General features: G+C 51.6%; 1 protein-coding gene across 1 annotated transcript in view; it reads right to left on the reverse strand.

The window, feature by feature from the left end:
• P2RX7 (purinergic receptor P2X 7) overlaps positions 1–10150 on the reverse strand; it is a 30957-nt gene extending 20807 nt beyond the window's left edge. Inside the window, exons 1-2 of the mRNA XM_090291410.1 lie at positions 9924–10150; positions 364–532 (exon numbers count right to left, since the gene is read on the reverse strand). Of these exons, the coding sequence (XP_090147536.1) occupies positions 364–532; positions 9924–10042 (288 nt within the window). The 5' untranslated portion in view covers positions 10043–10150. The remainder of the gene's footprint in view (positions 1–363; positions 533–9923) is intronic.
• Positions 10151–16300: the final 6150 nt, after the last annotated feature.

Raw genomic sequence — 16300 nt, forward strand, 5'->3', positions numbered from 1 at the left:
ACCAGGCAGGAAGTTCTTGGCCTTCTGAACCTAGGGACCCCCTGCTGACTGTCAGTACCGCTTCCAAAAAGCAGCGTGCAGATCAAAATATGTGGGAATCAAATCACATTTTAAACGCACCAGGGCACAGCTATTTTGAGAAGCCCTGTAAGACTTCCATAAAGCAGAGAATCATTTCCTTTGAGCTGTTGGATCTGACCCCATTTTGCAATTTTTAGGTTTTCTCAACTGGGATTTTCACAGAGCTTTTTAAATAGGGCCAATGTTTTTCTTGAGTGAGGCCCTAGGTCCCCGGGGAGGGGGACGCGGCCCTGAGGACCATGAGCGGGGATGAGTCCCGGGAGGGTGCTGACCAGTGCCCACCTGCAAGGGGAAAGTGTAATCCGCCGCATCGAAGACACTGGGCACGACCGTCTTATCTCCATTCTGTGTGACCTCCTCTCTCACCTCGGCCACGCCTTTCACCTTGGTGTGCACAGAGCTGATAACGGGCTCTTTCCGCTGGTACAGCTTGTCGCTCACCAGAGCAAAACTAAATGGCAGACACAGAAAAGCATCAGTGGTTTTCTCGAGGGAGGCCCAGTGGTTTTGGGTGAAGATCGCCTCCATTCGAACCCCAGCTTTGCTGAGTGCCTTTGGGCCAGCGACTTGTCCTCTCTGTGTCCGAGGGGAAGAAGAGTCATACGTGCCTCCCGGGGCTGCCGTGGGGATGGACTGAGATACGTGTGCAGACCCTGGGGCGCTGTCTCTGGCACACACGGCGCGCTCCCTGCGTGGAGACCGCTGCCCCAGTGCCAGCCTCTGATGCCACCTCGTGTAGACCCCCATTGACAGGACAGCTTCTCAGATCCCAGAGCCCCACCCCCGCCCCCGGCCGCACCACGTGGTCCACCAGCTTTGCTCCAGCGCTCAGGAACACGTCACCACCTATCTAAGGGTGTGCTCGGCAGGCCAGCCACCTGTTTTGCACAAAGACACACCTGGCCTACAAGTCATATGGATTAATAAGCGCTACCATTTACTGAACACGCCGTACGAGCCAAGGGCTCTGCAGGCATCATCCCTTTTCACCCTGACGGCAGGGGGTAGTTGCTGGGATCACCGCCCTCTGCAGATGAGGAATGGGCTCAGAGAGGTGAAGGAACTTGCCCAGGTCACACAGCGAGTCAGTGGCAGGACTGAGGCCCTTACCTGCCTACCACATAGCCTAGTGCCAGGCCCCTTAGCCGTGGGCTGTACTTGCCCTGCGTGTCGTGGCCCCGCCTCCGGTTTCCTGCACTTTGGTGAGTCCGTTAGCTGTTAATACCTTAGTTAGAATATGAATCTAAGTTATTACGGCAGGAGAACTAGAGAGAGGAAGTGGGATTGGTTATTAAAAATGGTAGATTTCATCCCCATTGGTGTTTTTCCTGTCTCCCATTGCTCTGAATCAGTAAGAGTTTACCCTAGATGCTTTCTTTATTCATTCAGCAGGTATTTATTTGATCCCTTCCTTCGGCCCAGCCGCTAATATCTGAATGACATTAGGAATTCTAAGCCGATTGCTGCCCACTAGGAACTAAGCTTGGAAAGCAAGACAGAGTGGGCCAAGGTGTGGTCCCTGTTGTTCTCAACCGTGGCCGGCTGTATAATCACCCAGGGGGCTTTCGGGATGGCGGCCCCCAGACCCCTCCCCGGAAACTGATTCAGTAGGTCTGGGAGTTATCCACGTTCCTAAATATCTTTTAAAAGTTCCCCAGCTGATTCTTGTGCACAGCCAGGGTTGAGAACCCCTGGGAGACTCCTGAGAAGACAAGTCACACTTGCCCGTTGAAGGCCACCGGAAGAAGTGCGTTCCCTGTGACCCAGCAGGCCCACCCGCAGGTGGACGCCCTAGAGACCCTCTCACGCGCGTGCCTAAGGAGCCGCATACAAGAATGTTTACGGCAGAGATCACCTAAATGTCCTTGGAAAGAATATTCTAATGACGGTCCCAGCAGCTCTTTCCCGACTCACGTGGTGACTCAGACAAGCCATGTCGCCTCTCAGGGGTGTGCGTTTAGTCCCTGAATGAGGTAACTGCCTGGTCTCCTACTCCCTTTGACCTTTTGGCTCAAAGAAGCTACAGTTCTGTGCACGCTGAAGCCTGCAAACCACGAGCAAATAGAGGCACAGAGGGGCTGGGGAGTTGGCCAGGCCTTGGCGGATGGTGGGTAGAGGCGGCCGTGGGCAGGCAAGCTGAAGGGTCTGGGCAGGCGGAGAGGGCTGGCATGGGAGGAGCCCGGGCACTCACGGGCGGCCTGGCTGCAAAGGACACGGGGACAGGAGTGGGAGGGGCACAGAGAGCAGGCTCAGCCTGTGGCCCCCTCGGGCTGGCCCACTGCGCCCGACTCACCCGATGTAGCCGAGGGCACCCATCACGAAGAGGCTCCTCAGAGTCCCGAACCACAGGCTCTGAATTCGAACGACTTTCGCGACTTTCACAGGCATGAAGGGGAACCGGCTTTGCGCTGGCATGACCGGATGGGCCTTGGAGCGCCGTGGGAGGGAGGGAGCGAGTGCCTCGCAGACGGGCCTGGCCCCCCATCCCGGGGCTGGGGCTCCCGAGCAAAGGTAAGGCAAAGGTAACATGCTAAAGCGAAAGGGCGTGATCTGGAAGCAAGCTGTTTCCCAGCTGGTTAACCATTGCCTAACCCGGGGCACCAGACCCTGGGGATGGCCCCGGGCTCTGTGAACTTCCGTGCCTTGTGGAAATGCTGGGCCTGCAGCCTCTGCTTCTTGCATGTAAAATCCCAAGAGAAGAATCAGATTATGTCCATCCGTGGTCCACTCAGCTGGGGGGAGAGGTCAGCAAAGGGCCAAGGGCAGCAAGAGATGTGTTCATAAGAAAGTGGGGGAGAGCCTGCACCCCCAAAGCAAGTTAAATACCGACTGTATTAGTTATTTGTTGCTGCTGTAACAAGTTACCATGAACCCGGCGGCTTGAAACAACACAAATGTATTCTTCTACATTTCTAGGGACCATGTCGTACAATAAGGAGATGGCCGGGCTGGTTCCTTCCGGAGGCTCCACGAGGGAATCTGTTCCTGGCCTCCTCCGGCTCCTAGAGGCTGCCGGGCATCCCCGGGTGCACAGCTGTGTCATGCCAGCCTCTGCTGCTACGGTCACAGCTCTCTCCTCTAACTTTGACCCCCCTGCCTCTCGCTTTTAAGGACTCCTGCGGTGACACTGGGGCCACGCAGATAATCAGAGAGAACCTCCCCATCTCAAGACCTGAACTTAATCACACCTGCAGAGTTCCTTCTGCCGCAGGAAGCAACAGCTCCATGTTCCTGGTCTTCAGGGGCGAGCATTCAGTCTGACCGTCGAGGCTCCGCGCATTCTCGGGAGCACCGGGCGTCCCTGCCCCTCCGCCCTCCTGTCCTGTCACCAGGCACATACTGACACGAGGACCTCTTCGCTCCTCAGATGAAAGTTACACCTTCAGATAAATCTGTGCGTGCTTTTTTATCTCAGACGCAGACGGTTGAAAGGCTTCTGGCTTCCACCAGCAAAGCCAAAGGGCACGCCCCGCCTTTTAAGAGGGACTTGGCAAACAAGAGCGCGGTTGTGTGGCCTTGGCTGAGGGAGTAAAGGTCTGGACACCGTGTTGGGGACACAGGGCCATAGGGTGTCAGGTAGGAGAAGGGCCCCAGGGCAGACTCTCACCAACGGGGAGAGCTGCAGGGAGAGAGACTTTTGGCTCAATGTGGAGAAGACGTGTCTGGCGGTCAGAGCAGCCCCAGAACACAGTTGCTGGCTGGTGACAGTGACGACAGAGACAATGATAATTTTCATCTATCTGGTCATCTCCCTCCCGCCCGTCACCTCTCCATCTAAATTTCAACATCATCTTCTATCTTAAACAGAAATCCTCCCTCCACCCCACATTCTTCTCCTGCCACCACCTGGTGCCCGTCTTCTCCTTGGTAGCCAAGTCCCTCGGTAGCGTGAGTCACCACGTCTGTTTCCGCGGTCTCGTCCACTGCTGCACCCACTGCAGTCCGGCCGCTGCCCCCACCCCTCCTCTAAAGCCTCGCTTGCCAAGGAGACGACCACCTCAGACAACAACGTCATCTTTGCTGCATCCGATAGACACTCCGCGGAGCTGGTCTTCCTGGGACTCTCAGCGGCGCTGGATGGCAGTGACCACGGACCAGCTCCTTCCCCTTCGTCCCCTGGCTTCCCAGAACCGCGTTCTCCTGGTGTTCTTTGGCTCTCTCTGGCCACCCTTCTGAGAATCCCACCAGGAGACTTCTGTGCTCCCATCCCTTAAAGGTCAGCACCCTTCAGGGTCTGTTCTGAGCCCTCGTGCCTTCTCACTGACCTCTCCTCTTGCTGGGCTACTTCCAGGGTTCTGGTTGCCATATATATGCCGGAGGTGTGTAGATCTGTATCTCTGGCTCCAGAGTCACATACCCAGTGACTCACATTTGTGTGTCCCGCACACACATGTCAAACTCAGGGCTTTCAGTTCTGAGCTCCCCTTCCACCCCAAATAGGCTTTTTCTCCCCTATTTCCCACCCCAATAAATTCTTCCAGCACCCGCCAAATGCTCAAGCCAGAACCACGGCACACCCCTTAACTGATCCTTTCCCTCGTTCCCCCTCATACGTTCTATTTTTTTATCTCCCTAATGTTATCCAAGCCCACCTACTTCTCTACCACTGTCCCCTCATCTGTCCCGGTCACCATCAGTTCTCATCTGGATCACCCAGTAGCCCCTAAGCGGCCTCCTTCCCTTGAGGTGTATTCTTGTCTCCTGCATTCCCAAGCTCCCTCCACACCCCCCCGCCCTCTACAGCTGCCCGTGCCCATGAGTGCGGTGGGTGCTATGGTCTTCTCTCGAGAGAATAAGTCTTAGAAGAGGCTCAGGGCCCTTTGGGAAGAGAGTTCTGCAGCCCTGAATACCCGGAGCACGGGGGAGTGCAGTTCTGAAGGGCACATCCTGGCCGTGTGGCAGGCCGACTCCTCAGATGACCCATTTATTTCCTATATCATGACATATAAACCCTGCCTGGTCCCCCAGAGTTTGAGTATGATGTATGTACTTCCATGTTCAGGTTATACTACACAGCTGACCTTAAGAGAGGACGATCATCTGGGTAGAACTGACCCAATCACATGAGCCCTTTAAAAGCAGAGAGTTTTCTTTGGCCCAGAAGAGAAGTCAGTGATTTGAGTGAAGCCTGGGAACACTGCCTCGTGCCGTCGCTCGCGTGAGGAAGGGAAGGCCCCATGGCAGAGAATGCAAGCGGCCTCTAGAGTCTGAGCGAGGCCCCTGGCGGACGGCCAGCGAGGAAACAGGGCTCTCAGTCCTATAATCGAAAGAAGTTGAATTTTACCAACAAGGATTGGGTTGCCAAAAGATTTTTTTATTTTTCGTCTTTAACTTCATTCAAAACAATTTTGTTAGATTGTATGGTAATTGTCATATCAGCATGCGTTTTTTAAAAAACTTGCTGACACAGTTGATTTTTAAAACAAATTGTCTCCCTCTACAACTAAGAAGGAACACAAGTACCTCAAAACTAGAGACAACCAGCAGTTCCAGAAAATCAAGCTGCATGGAAGTCCAGCAAACAAAGATATAAACAAGAAATACTCATCCACACAGGTAAGAGGGGCGGAGCCGGGGTGGAGAGGACGTGGTGTGGAAGGGGCTGTGGCTGACCAGACAAAAGCTCAGTCATACATTAAACAAAGTCAGGAGGGACACCTGGGGAGCACTCCCAGCACCAGGCCAGACCACGCACCTCACGGTCCCAGCGCCTGGGAAAATCAAGCCTCATTGCTTCTGACTGTGCAAACCAGTGGGGGTTGGGGCGGAGGAACAAACTGCCAGTCTCTCAGCAGTCTGCTTGTTTAAAGGGCCCCCATGGTCCTAGAATGTCCGCAGACCCACCCACTCTGGGAACGATGACCAAGGCAACAGCTAGAGGGGCGCCAGTCCCACTGGGAGAAGTGTCTGGAAAAGGGGCGAGTGCTGAGCAAGTGGCATTGTTCTTTCTCAGACCCCTGCCCCACAAACATCGCCACAACATGGTGAAACAGGTGCCTATACTGACGAATCCCTAGGCTCCACCCCTTACAATGTATCAGGTGTGACAGCTCTACCTAAGACACAGAGGCAAACAAACACAGGAGCCTGTCAAGACAAGGAGACAGAGAAGTATGGCCCAAAAGGGGGAACAGATCAAGGTACCAGTGGGAGAACTAAGCGACGAGGAGATAGCCAACCTCACAGATGCAGAATTCAAAACACTGGTGATGAACATGCTCACAGGCTTCACAGACATGCTTAAGTACAGCAAATGCAGAAGGGAAGAAGTGAAGGTTATGCTAAATGAAACACAGAAAAATCCACACAAAACCAAAGGTGAAGAGAAGGAAACTGGGGTTCAAATAAATGATTTGAAACATAAGGAAGGAAAAAACAGTCAACCGGTATAAATTGAAGAAACAAGAATTGAAGAAAAGGAGGAGAACTTCTGGGAAAACTTTAAACGTGCCAACATCTGAACCATAGGGGTGCCAGAAGGAGGAGAGGAAGAGCAAGACATTGAAAACTTATGGGAGAAAATAATGAAGGAAACCGTCCCAATTTTTCAAAGGAAATAGACATACAAGTCCAGGAAGCGCGGAGAGACCCAAAGAGGACCACACAAAGACACATCATAATTAAAATGTCAAAGGTGAAAGATAAAGAGAGAATCTCAAAAGCAGCAAGAGACAATAAGAGTTACCTACAAAGAGGTACCTATAAGGCTATCAGCTGATGTCTTAAAAGAAACTGCGGGCAAGAAGGGACTGGCAAGAAGTATTCAAAGTGATGAAAAGCAAAGACCTACAACCAAGATTACTCTGTCCAGCAAAGCTGTCATTTAGAATGGAAGGGCAGACAAAGTGCTTCCCAGACAAGGTAAAGCTAAAGGAGTTCATCATCATAAAGCCATTATTATATGAAATGTTAAAGGGACTTATTTAAGAAAAAAAAGATCAAAACTATGAGCATTAAAATGACAACAAACTCACAACTATCAACAACTGAATCTAAAAAATAAAAACAAAAAGAGACTAAGCAAACAACCAGAACAGGAACAGAATCATAGGTATGGGGATCATTTGAAGGGTTATCAGCTGGGAGTGGGGAGGAGGAGAAATGGGGAAATGGTGCAGGGACTAAGCAGCATAATCGGTTGGTACAAAATAGACGGGGGACGTTAAGAATAACGTAGGAAAGGGTGAAGCCAAAGAACTTATATGCACGACCATGGACATGAACTAAGGGGGGGGGGATTGCTGGAGGGAAGTGGGGTACTGGGTGGAGGGGAGCAAAGGGAAGAGCAATTGGGACTACTGTAACAGCATAATAAATAAAATATACTTTTAAAAAACTTACCAAAAATTGATGAATTTTTGTATAGCCATTTTAATATTGAAGATGGAAGAAAATATGCAACCTTCAGCATATTATGCTTTGTTATTTCAAGAAAGGTGAAAATGCAACTGAAGCACAAAAAAGGATTTGTGCCGCGTGTGGGGAAGGTGGGTGGCAAACATATGTCTAGATTTCCAGGTAGGGCGGTGCAGTGCTCACTCAGTGAGAAGCATGTGGGTGCAGAGACTGACCAAGGGTGTGAACCCCAACCCCAAGATCCCGCCTCACACCGGCTCCGGAGCACCAGCCCCTGACTCGCTGGGCTGTTCTAATTACGCTCTCCCCTCTTGCTCCTGTGGAACTTGGAGAACTGGCTTTAAGGGCATTACATGCATGTGAAATCCGATTCCACCATATAAAGGAAAAATATTTGTCATTGTAAGGTGTTCTCAGACTAATCTGTTCTTGTGTGTACAATAATCTGCTGCTAAGAAATGGTGTGCTGGACCCAGGAATCCCAGGAAAGTGCATCATCTGTTACCTGGAATAGTGGCATATGATCTATGTGTTGATGTGCAAGGGAGCATTTGCTAACTACACTGTTTACCATCAGTTCTGTGATATCTGGCCTAAGCAACGTGTCTTATTTTAGAATTCTAACATATGTGTTGATTACTCAATATCTGTTGCATAATAAACACATGAATCAAATAATGATCCTACTCATGAGTATTAATAAGAAGAATTCGCATTTAGTAAGAGCTTGCCATGTGCCAGGTATTTTCCTAGCAGCTCTGCATTTATTAACCCATTTCATTCTCACAACAACCATCACCCCCATCGTACAGATAAGGAAACTCAAAGAAGTGAAGGAGCTTTGAGCCCGCACTTACAGACCTCAAACCCCGAGGGTAGGCGTGTCTGCTTTGATAGTCAGGGGAGCGGATGTGCTGCATCTGAAAGGACCTGCTCTATCCAGAAAGACTGTTTTTGAAAACAGCTACCGTCTGGGCGCTTTTACGCCAGGCCAGGCCTTGATAAGGGCTTGCAGTTTCTCTGTTTCATATAACAACTCCAGGAACAGGTGCAGAAGCTGAGGCTCAGAGAAACTAAATGACTCTAACCCTTAGCTCATAAACTGCATTGTCTGCTTGTATAGATGCAAGTTACCACCACCACCACCACCACCATCATCATCACCATCATCATCACAAAGAGCAAAGGAGCATTGCCCATTAGGAAAATGTGAACCAAAACCGCAAGGAGACCGCTGGATACCGCTAGATGCCAACAATTCAAAAGGTAGATCACAGCAAACGCTGGTGAGGATGGGGTGCAACCGGAAGACACACTGCTGGTGGGAACGTGAAATGGCGCGGCCGCCGGGAAACACAGTTGAGCGATTCCTCCAAAGGCTGAAAATACAGTTCCCGGATGATCCACCAACTTCATGCAGTTACACACCCGAGCAAACGGAAAACACGTTCATGCCAACACCTGTACGCGAATGTTCCTAGCGGCACTATTCATAGCAGCCTCAAACTGGAAACAACGCAAGGGTCCACCGAGCAGTGGTCCGTCCACACCATGGATTGTTCCTCCACCGTGACAAGGAATGACATGCCAGCACCCACCTGCTCCGCCACGGACGGGCCTTGAGAACATGACACTGATGGGAGAAGCCAGTCACAAAGGACCACATGCTGCGTGATTCCGTTGGTACGAAATGTCCAGGATGAGCAAATCCATGGAGACAGAAAATGGAGGAGTGGGTGCCGGGGCCCCAGGGGAGCAGGAGGGTTGGGAATGAGGGCTAAGGGGTGTGGGGTTTCTTTTTGAGGTGATGAGTATATTCTATAATTGTCGTGATGATTGTACAACTCGATGAATGATAAAAACCACTGAATTGTACTCTTTAAGTGAGCGGATTATATCGTGTGCAGATTATATCTCAATAAACTGTGAAAGAAAAAAAAAGAAAGAAAGAAAGAAAGAAAGAAAGAAAGAAAGAAAGAAAGAAAGAAAGAAAGAAAGAAAGAAAGAAAGAAAGGAAGAAAGAAAGAAAGAAAGAAAAGGGACAAAGGAGAAGAGCAAGGGGAGCCTTCCTCACGCTGAAGAGGACCTGAAGTTGCTTTTACAAGTCTGGTCCTGTTTCTCCCCCGAAGTCACGATGACTCAGACAGTTGCCCATATTATTACCAGGTGCACCCCGATTCCTTGCCTCCTCCTTGGGGAATCCAGGGTGTCGCCCTGCGTTTTGTCCCCTTTCCCAGGCATGTCCTGCCCATTTCATCTGTCAGGCCCGGGACAGAACCCAGGGTCCCACTCGCCTCCCGTGTCTTCTTTCTGCACGGCTCCCTCCTGCCTGTGGCTCCCCCGCCACCCCCTCCCCTCCCTGCCAGCTCGCCCTGAGACTGTAAAACCACGTGGAATTCAGTATGTGCCCCAGAAGCTGCACCTGAGGGTGTTTGTGTGCCACCAACGGCTGCAGAGATTTGGGGGTCACCCCACACCCCGCTTACCTAGCATAGGACAAGACAATCATGTGGAAGATCCACTTAATGGTGCCGTAGTTCGCGCTCTGGATCCGTGTGGTTTTGTTGGTCTGGTACTGGAGAGCGTCCTTGCAGCAGAGGGGCATGGTGACAGCCTTGCCGATGGCCTTGCTCTCCGCTCCGGGCTGGGCCAGGGCTCCGTCCTCCCCGCCGGCCTCAGCGTGCCCACCAGCGAGAGGAAGTGAAACACTGATTCTCAGCAGCAGCCTTTAAGTTTGAGTTCCTCCAATGGTGACAGAACGGGGCGGACCCTGGCAGCGCCCCAGATGTGCCTGGGGATAAACAAGAGAAGCCAAGTCCTACAGGCCTGTCTGGCAGACGACCCCGCCCCGGGGGGCCTCCCCCAGAGGCCTGCACAAAGATGGTGTTCATAGGAAGGGCATTTTTAGAATTCTGCTTTCCCCCCCTTTTCCTTTCGCTTTCTGACTCATTTCATTGGGAGGAAAGAGGCAGCCCTTCAAATGTCAGGAGACCCAGTGCTTTCCCTGTGCCTTAGGGAAGGGCCTGGATCTTTCCACCGTCTGCAGCCCCGCTCAGAGACTCACCGATTCATTTCTATGATCCTTAAATCATCCCAGCAGTGTATGAACCCTGGGCGTATAAAGGTCCCTCCTCTTCTTTCTCCCCCGACTTCCTCACAACACCCCTGTCTGTAGATGGTAGGGGGGTCAGATTTGCTGGAGGGGGCGGGTATTTCATTTCTATGCTGGATGTTCCCTGCGTGACCCTGTACAGCCTCTCCCTATCGTGCTCTGTGCCCCGGGAGGTCCCCTATGACCTAGACCAGTCAGCCAAAGCCACCAGGAACAGACCTGCCATTCGACAAAGCTCGGTGTTGACCCGTTCAATGAGGGAGATCTCAAGCCAGGGGAGCTGCGGAGCATCACCTAACAGAGCGACAAGTATCGTAGGATTCTGGGGGTGGGGGTGGAGTTTAGATTAAATTTATTTATTTTAAAGATTTTTTAAAATGTATTTTTGGAGAGAGGGGAAGGGAGGGAGGCAGAGGGAGAGAAACATCAATGTGCAAGAGAAACATCTGTCGGTTGCTTCTCATACGTGCCCTGACTTGGGACCAAATGTGCAACCCAGGACTGTACCCTGACTGGGAATCAAATCTGTGACCTTTCAGTCTGTGGGACGACACCCAACCCATTGAGCCACACCAGTCAGGGCTAGATTAAACTGAAATGAAAGCAGATTTTGACTGGCGCAAAGCAAAGCAGGTTTTGTAGGCAGTGGTCACCTTCGGACCTGGATTTTAAAGGGAACCCAGGGCCCTGCTTCCTTGGGAGCAATAAAGCTAAGGTGTCGAATGTTCCAGGAACTCTTTATGTGAAGCTCCGACCTGAGCGCACATTGACGGTGCTTCTTTCTCTGCAGCAAGGTGCCTTGGCTCCTCTGGGCAAGAGTGGAGTGTTCCATCCCCCCGATGCGATTTCAGGCAGCAAAGGCTGCGCGTCTCTGGTTTCCGAGGGTGGTGTTTCTCGGGAAGCAGGAAAGCGACGGGCATCACCACTTCACAGCTACAGGGAGGTGTTGTTCCCTCGTGTGTTTGCGGCAGACTTTGCCCGCTTCTCCCTTTTTGGGGTGCTGAGTGACCGGGGCGATTTTCACTCTCTCACCCATGTGGGCTGCATCCGGGGCTCCCTTGCCTCCTGGCTCCTGCTGACACCTTGGTCACGGGCCTCACTGGAGTGTGCCATCCTTTTTCTGAAGATACAGTAATCCCATCTGTAAAAGGAGTTGGTCCCCAGGACTCTTGCCAGGGCAGTGGAGCCCGATGGTTAGAACACAGCCACCGAGGGGCTAGCTGCCTGGCTTCCAATCCTGGTGTCACACCTCACCACTTTGTGACGTTGGACAACGCTGTTTCTGCTGTTCATTTATTCATTCATTCCCAAGAGCACCAGCCACTGGTAGAGAGAGCAGTATGCAGGCAGGCAACCCAGAGGTCCATCAGCAGAGGAACGGATAAGCAAAACGTGGACCATCCATCCAATGGGCTGTCCTGCGGCCTAAAAAGGAATGGCGCTCTGACACCTGCTACAACGCGGATGGACTGTGGAAACGTGGAGCTGAGCGAGAGACGCTAGACACCAGGGCCGCATTTAGCGTGATTCCATCGATAGGGAATGTCCGGGACAGGCAAATCACTTCAGGATTGCCCTTGCCGCCACCCAAAGACGACTTTCTCCCAGTCTTTCTGCTGAACGTGTACCCCCATCCCTCATGCCCTTCCCGCTCTGCTGCCTCGGCCCTCTGTCCGCTACCACCCCCCCACGCACACACACTCTGTAAGCTTACTGATGAATTCTCAGTTGCCAGAGTCAGTTGATAGGTTTTATTCCTTGTGTTACTTGACATTCTGGACACATTCCACATCACCAACCGCTCTCTCCTCCTTGGACCAATTTCTTCCCGTGGTTCCCGCGACACCCCTGAGTTCCATCTTCCGCTGGCTTCTCATTTTTACTTCTATGACTCTCTTCCTCCTTTGAATGTCAATCCTAGTAAATTCTGTCTCAGTATCTTTTATATTTCTATCAGTCAGGACAGGACAGGTTATGCTGCAAAAACAAACAATACCATACATCTCATGGCTTGCAAACATCAGCTTATTTCGCATCAACACTAAATGTCCATTGTGGGTCACCCAGGAGGGTCTGCTCCTCAAAGTCACGCAGAGGCCAAGACCATGGAACAGCCACTGTCTTGAACTCTGGAATGAGAAACCTAGCAGGTCTTACAGCAGCGTGGAGACGCTCTGCGCTAGAAATAACGCACTCACTTCTGCTTCTAACTCATTGGTCAGAACTAGTCACTTGGCCCTGTCGAACCACCAGGCAGCCAGAAAACGCAATCCTACCCTACGTCTCCCATGGAGAAACAGAGGCAGCAGCACTGTTTGGTGAACAGCACTAATGACTTTTGCACCTCCTCCCTGGAAAGTTTCATCCACACGGGTTCTTTTAAGAATCACCAAATGCTAAAAGGAAAGAGGGTGAGCAGAAGGACCCGTGTGTATAGCACGCATTTCACTATGCCTGGAATAAAGCTGCAAACAGGACCTACTGAATAATTTGGGGGGCCCCGTGCAGAATGAAACATGGGGTCCTTTATTCAAACTTGAGAATTTCCTGACAGCGACAGCAGAACATTAAACTGAGCTCGGGTCCCCTCAAAGCGCGGGTCCCTCCGTGACGGTACAGCTCCCATGTCCATGCAGCTGGCTGTGTCTGAAAGGACATTCCAGATGGTCTCTAGGGAGGGAGCTGGGGGTTAGTCAGTGTTTTCTCTCCCACGTGCATGCATTACTTTTACAAAATCACTGATAGATTTTTAAGGATCTCTATATCCAGACCAAACCTGCCTTCTGAGATCCCCACCCGTGCAGGACCTCCAGACCTAAACGTCCCAAAGACACTTCAGGTCGGGCGCTCAGGCTGGAACACCTTCCCACAAAGCTGCAGGGCCAGAAAGGGCTGAGGAGAGGGAGAGAGCGGGGAGTGCAGAAATGGGCGCTTTTCCTGCAGGCTCGGCCATGCGGGGAGGGAGGCCAGGGGGGCTTTAATGGGGGATGCAGAGTCAAGGGAAGGCTGGGGGGTAGTTAAGATGGAAACGTTGGAACCATTCAGAGATGGTTGAAGTGGATCATCAAGGTTGGTGGTTTCTGTTTCTTTGTGGAGGAGGAAGTGAGGCCGTGAGTGGAAGGTGGCGGGGGGGAGGGGGCTTGGGTGAATTTCTTAGTTGAAGGTGTGTGTGTGCATGTGTGTGTGTGTGCGCGCGCGCGCGTGTGTTTCCGGTTACAGGGCAGAAAATCAAGTGATTACCTTTCCTGGAAAAGGGAGTGTTTTGAGGAAACACTGGCTTCAGAATTCAGGTGCAGGAAATGTGACCCGACCTTGCAGGAACCTATGAACAGAATCAGAAACTGAAATGCCCTTCTGGCTTGTCTAAAGCTGTGCGGTCCAGCCTCTGCCGGTCTCTCTGGTCACCCACTGCGTGTCCCTCCACTCTGGACTTTTCCACGTGGCTAAACAAGGCTAACTCGTGAGGTGCCCGCTGTGACCCGATCTGCCCAGTTCCAGAATCCCAGAGTAACAGGTGGGACTGATCTAGCTGTTCATCTCTGGTCCACTCGGCTGCAGCCGTGGGCTGGGTCACAGCAAACGACGTTTGTGCGGAGATGGTAGAGAGACGGCCAGGAGGGAGGTGGGTGTGGAGAGAGGTGAGACTTCTCAGAAAAAGGCTCCCGGCCCGGGGACTCTGATTAAACTCCTCTGCTCCTGTCTCAGGTGACACAACTCGAGGCAGTCTAGGCAGTTTCCCAGGCGTCCCCGGAGGGATTGAGTCCCTGACACCCGCAGCAGGGACCTGCTCTTGAATGCTTCCTATATTGACTGTCAACTCTGCCCCGCGGTCCCACTGCCCCTCCTGGCCTCAGCCTCGTAGCTGAACTGCTCGCACCAGAATCCCGGTCTCGGGGTGTGCTTTGAGGAAACCCCGTGTATTTCAGCCTCCTGTACGGCGGTGAGGGGTCCGGGGTCTACCCTGAGAGCCCTGGGCAGCTTGTGACATGATCTCGTTTGCTCTTTGATGAAGGTGCTCTGGCTGCTCCTTGGAAAATGGGTAGAGGGGCAAGAGCGGAGGGCAGGGGGTCTGCCTGGGGAGAGGGTACAGGGACACAGAGCAGGGCTGAGGCAGACCCCAAAGGCCACCAAACACCAAGGAGACTAAGCGGAGGCCTCAGGCAAAGAGAGCAACACCGGGAGGGAGTGTGCACCCAAAAGGCAACGATTCACCGAGAAGCCAGTGGCCATAGAAGGTACTAAGAGCGGTTACAAAGCTGTGTAATTAAAAGCCACTAGTGAGGGCCTACCATCCATTAATGGGGACAGGGTAGAGTCACGTATTAAACTCAACGGTAAGTGGGAATTTAGCATATGACAAAGCACTTAAAATCAGGGGAGAAAGAAACTACTCAGAATAGGATCTCAGAGCGATTGGCCAGCTATTTAGAGGAGGTCGGTGGAGGGAGGGAGTGGCATTCTAACTTTTCATATTTAAAAAGATGGGCGACCAGCTCCTGGGCCGCGGTCCCTGTGGCTGAGTTCCTACACCTGTTTGAGGGAGGCTCAGGGCCTTGGAAACTCGGGCTCTGTGATGAGTTCCTTTGAGAATCTTTACAGAAACACCAGCGTATTTGGCCTCAGATGATGGGGTAAGTAAAGATGGCTCTGGAGATGGAAATAAGTCAGTGAGTGAGGGAAATCGTGAAAGACCAGTCTCTGGGCGTTCCGGGAGAGGAGGAGACCAGCCGCGCTGGCCTACGTGTGGCAGGGGACCTCTGTGTCACCCATGTGCTCTGTGACTGCACGACCTGGACTCAGGCAGGATATGTAGGTGACAGTGTTGAACCTGTGATTACCAAACCGCTCTGTGATGTGGAAAAGCACCACAAGGAACCGTCTTCCTGGATGAAGTAGGTAAGATGAGGTGCGCCAGGCACTCATCAGTTATGGGATGGGGGGTGGGGTGGGGAAGGCGTTCAGCCAGGTTTATTAAAACTACCGGAAGGCCCGATAGTCAATGTCGCAGAAAGGAATTCCCACAAACTGCGTGGACAAACGGTGCAAGCTGATATAACAAACGTGCTGTTTGCTACATCTGGCGCTTTCTGTGGTTTAGACAGAATCACCAGCAGGAGGAAAAACAAAAAGTGTCTTGGATTTGGAGCCCTGTCTAATCTGGGACCAGGCAGAAGGGCTGCAGCTGCTGCAGACCTTTCCAGTCAAAGAGGAGAATCAAATACCCGCCAAGACGTGGAAGAAAAAGATCGATTATGGCGTCACGTGGAAGCCAGAGAGCTTGTTGAATTTGGCGTGGCTCCTGAGCTCGTGGGTCGGTTGCCTTTGCATAGCCTCGCGGGGAAAACATTTGCGCAAATACTAGCTGTTCCTGTTCTGGTTGTTTGCTTAGTTTCTTTTTGTTTTTATTTTTTATATTCAGTTGTTGATAGTTGTTAAGTTTGTTGTCATTTTAATGCTCATAGTTTTGATCTTCTTTTTCTTAAATAAGTCCCTTTAACATTTCATGTAATAATGGCTTGGTGATGATGAACTCCTTTAGCTTTACCTTGTCTGGGAAGCACTTCCTCTGCCCTTCCATTCCAAATGATAGTTTTGCTGGATAGTAATCTTGGTTGTAGGTCCTTGCTTTCATCACATTAAATACTTCTTGCCAGTACATTCTTGCCCACAAAGTTTCTTTTCAGAAATCACCTGATAGACTTATAGGCACCCCTTGTAGGTAACTCTCTGCTTTTCTCTTGCTGCTTTTAA

Source organism: Furipterus horrens, unplaced genomic scaffold (assembly GCF_987537825.1).
Source record: "Furipterus horrens unplaced genomic scaffold, mFurHor1.1.pri manual_scaffold_11, whole genome shotgun sequence".
Lineage (NCBI taxonomy): Eukaryota > Metazoa > Chordata > Mammalia > Chiroptera > Furipteridae > Furipterus > Furipterus horrens.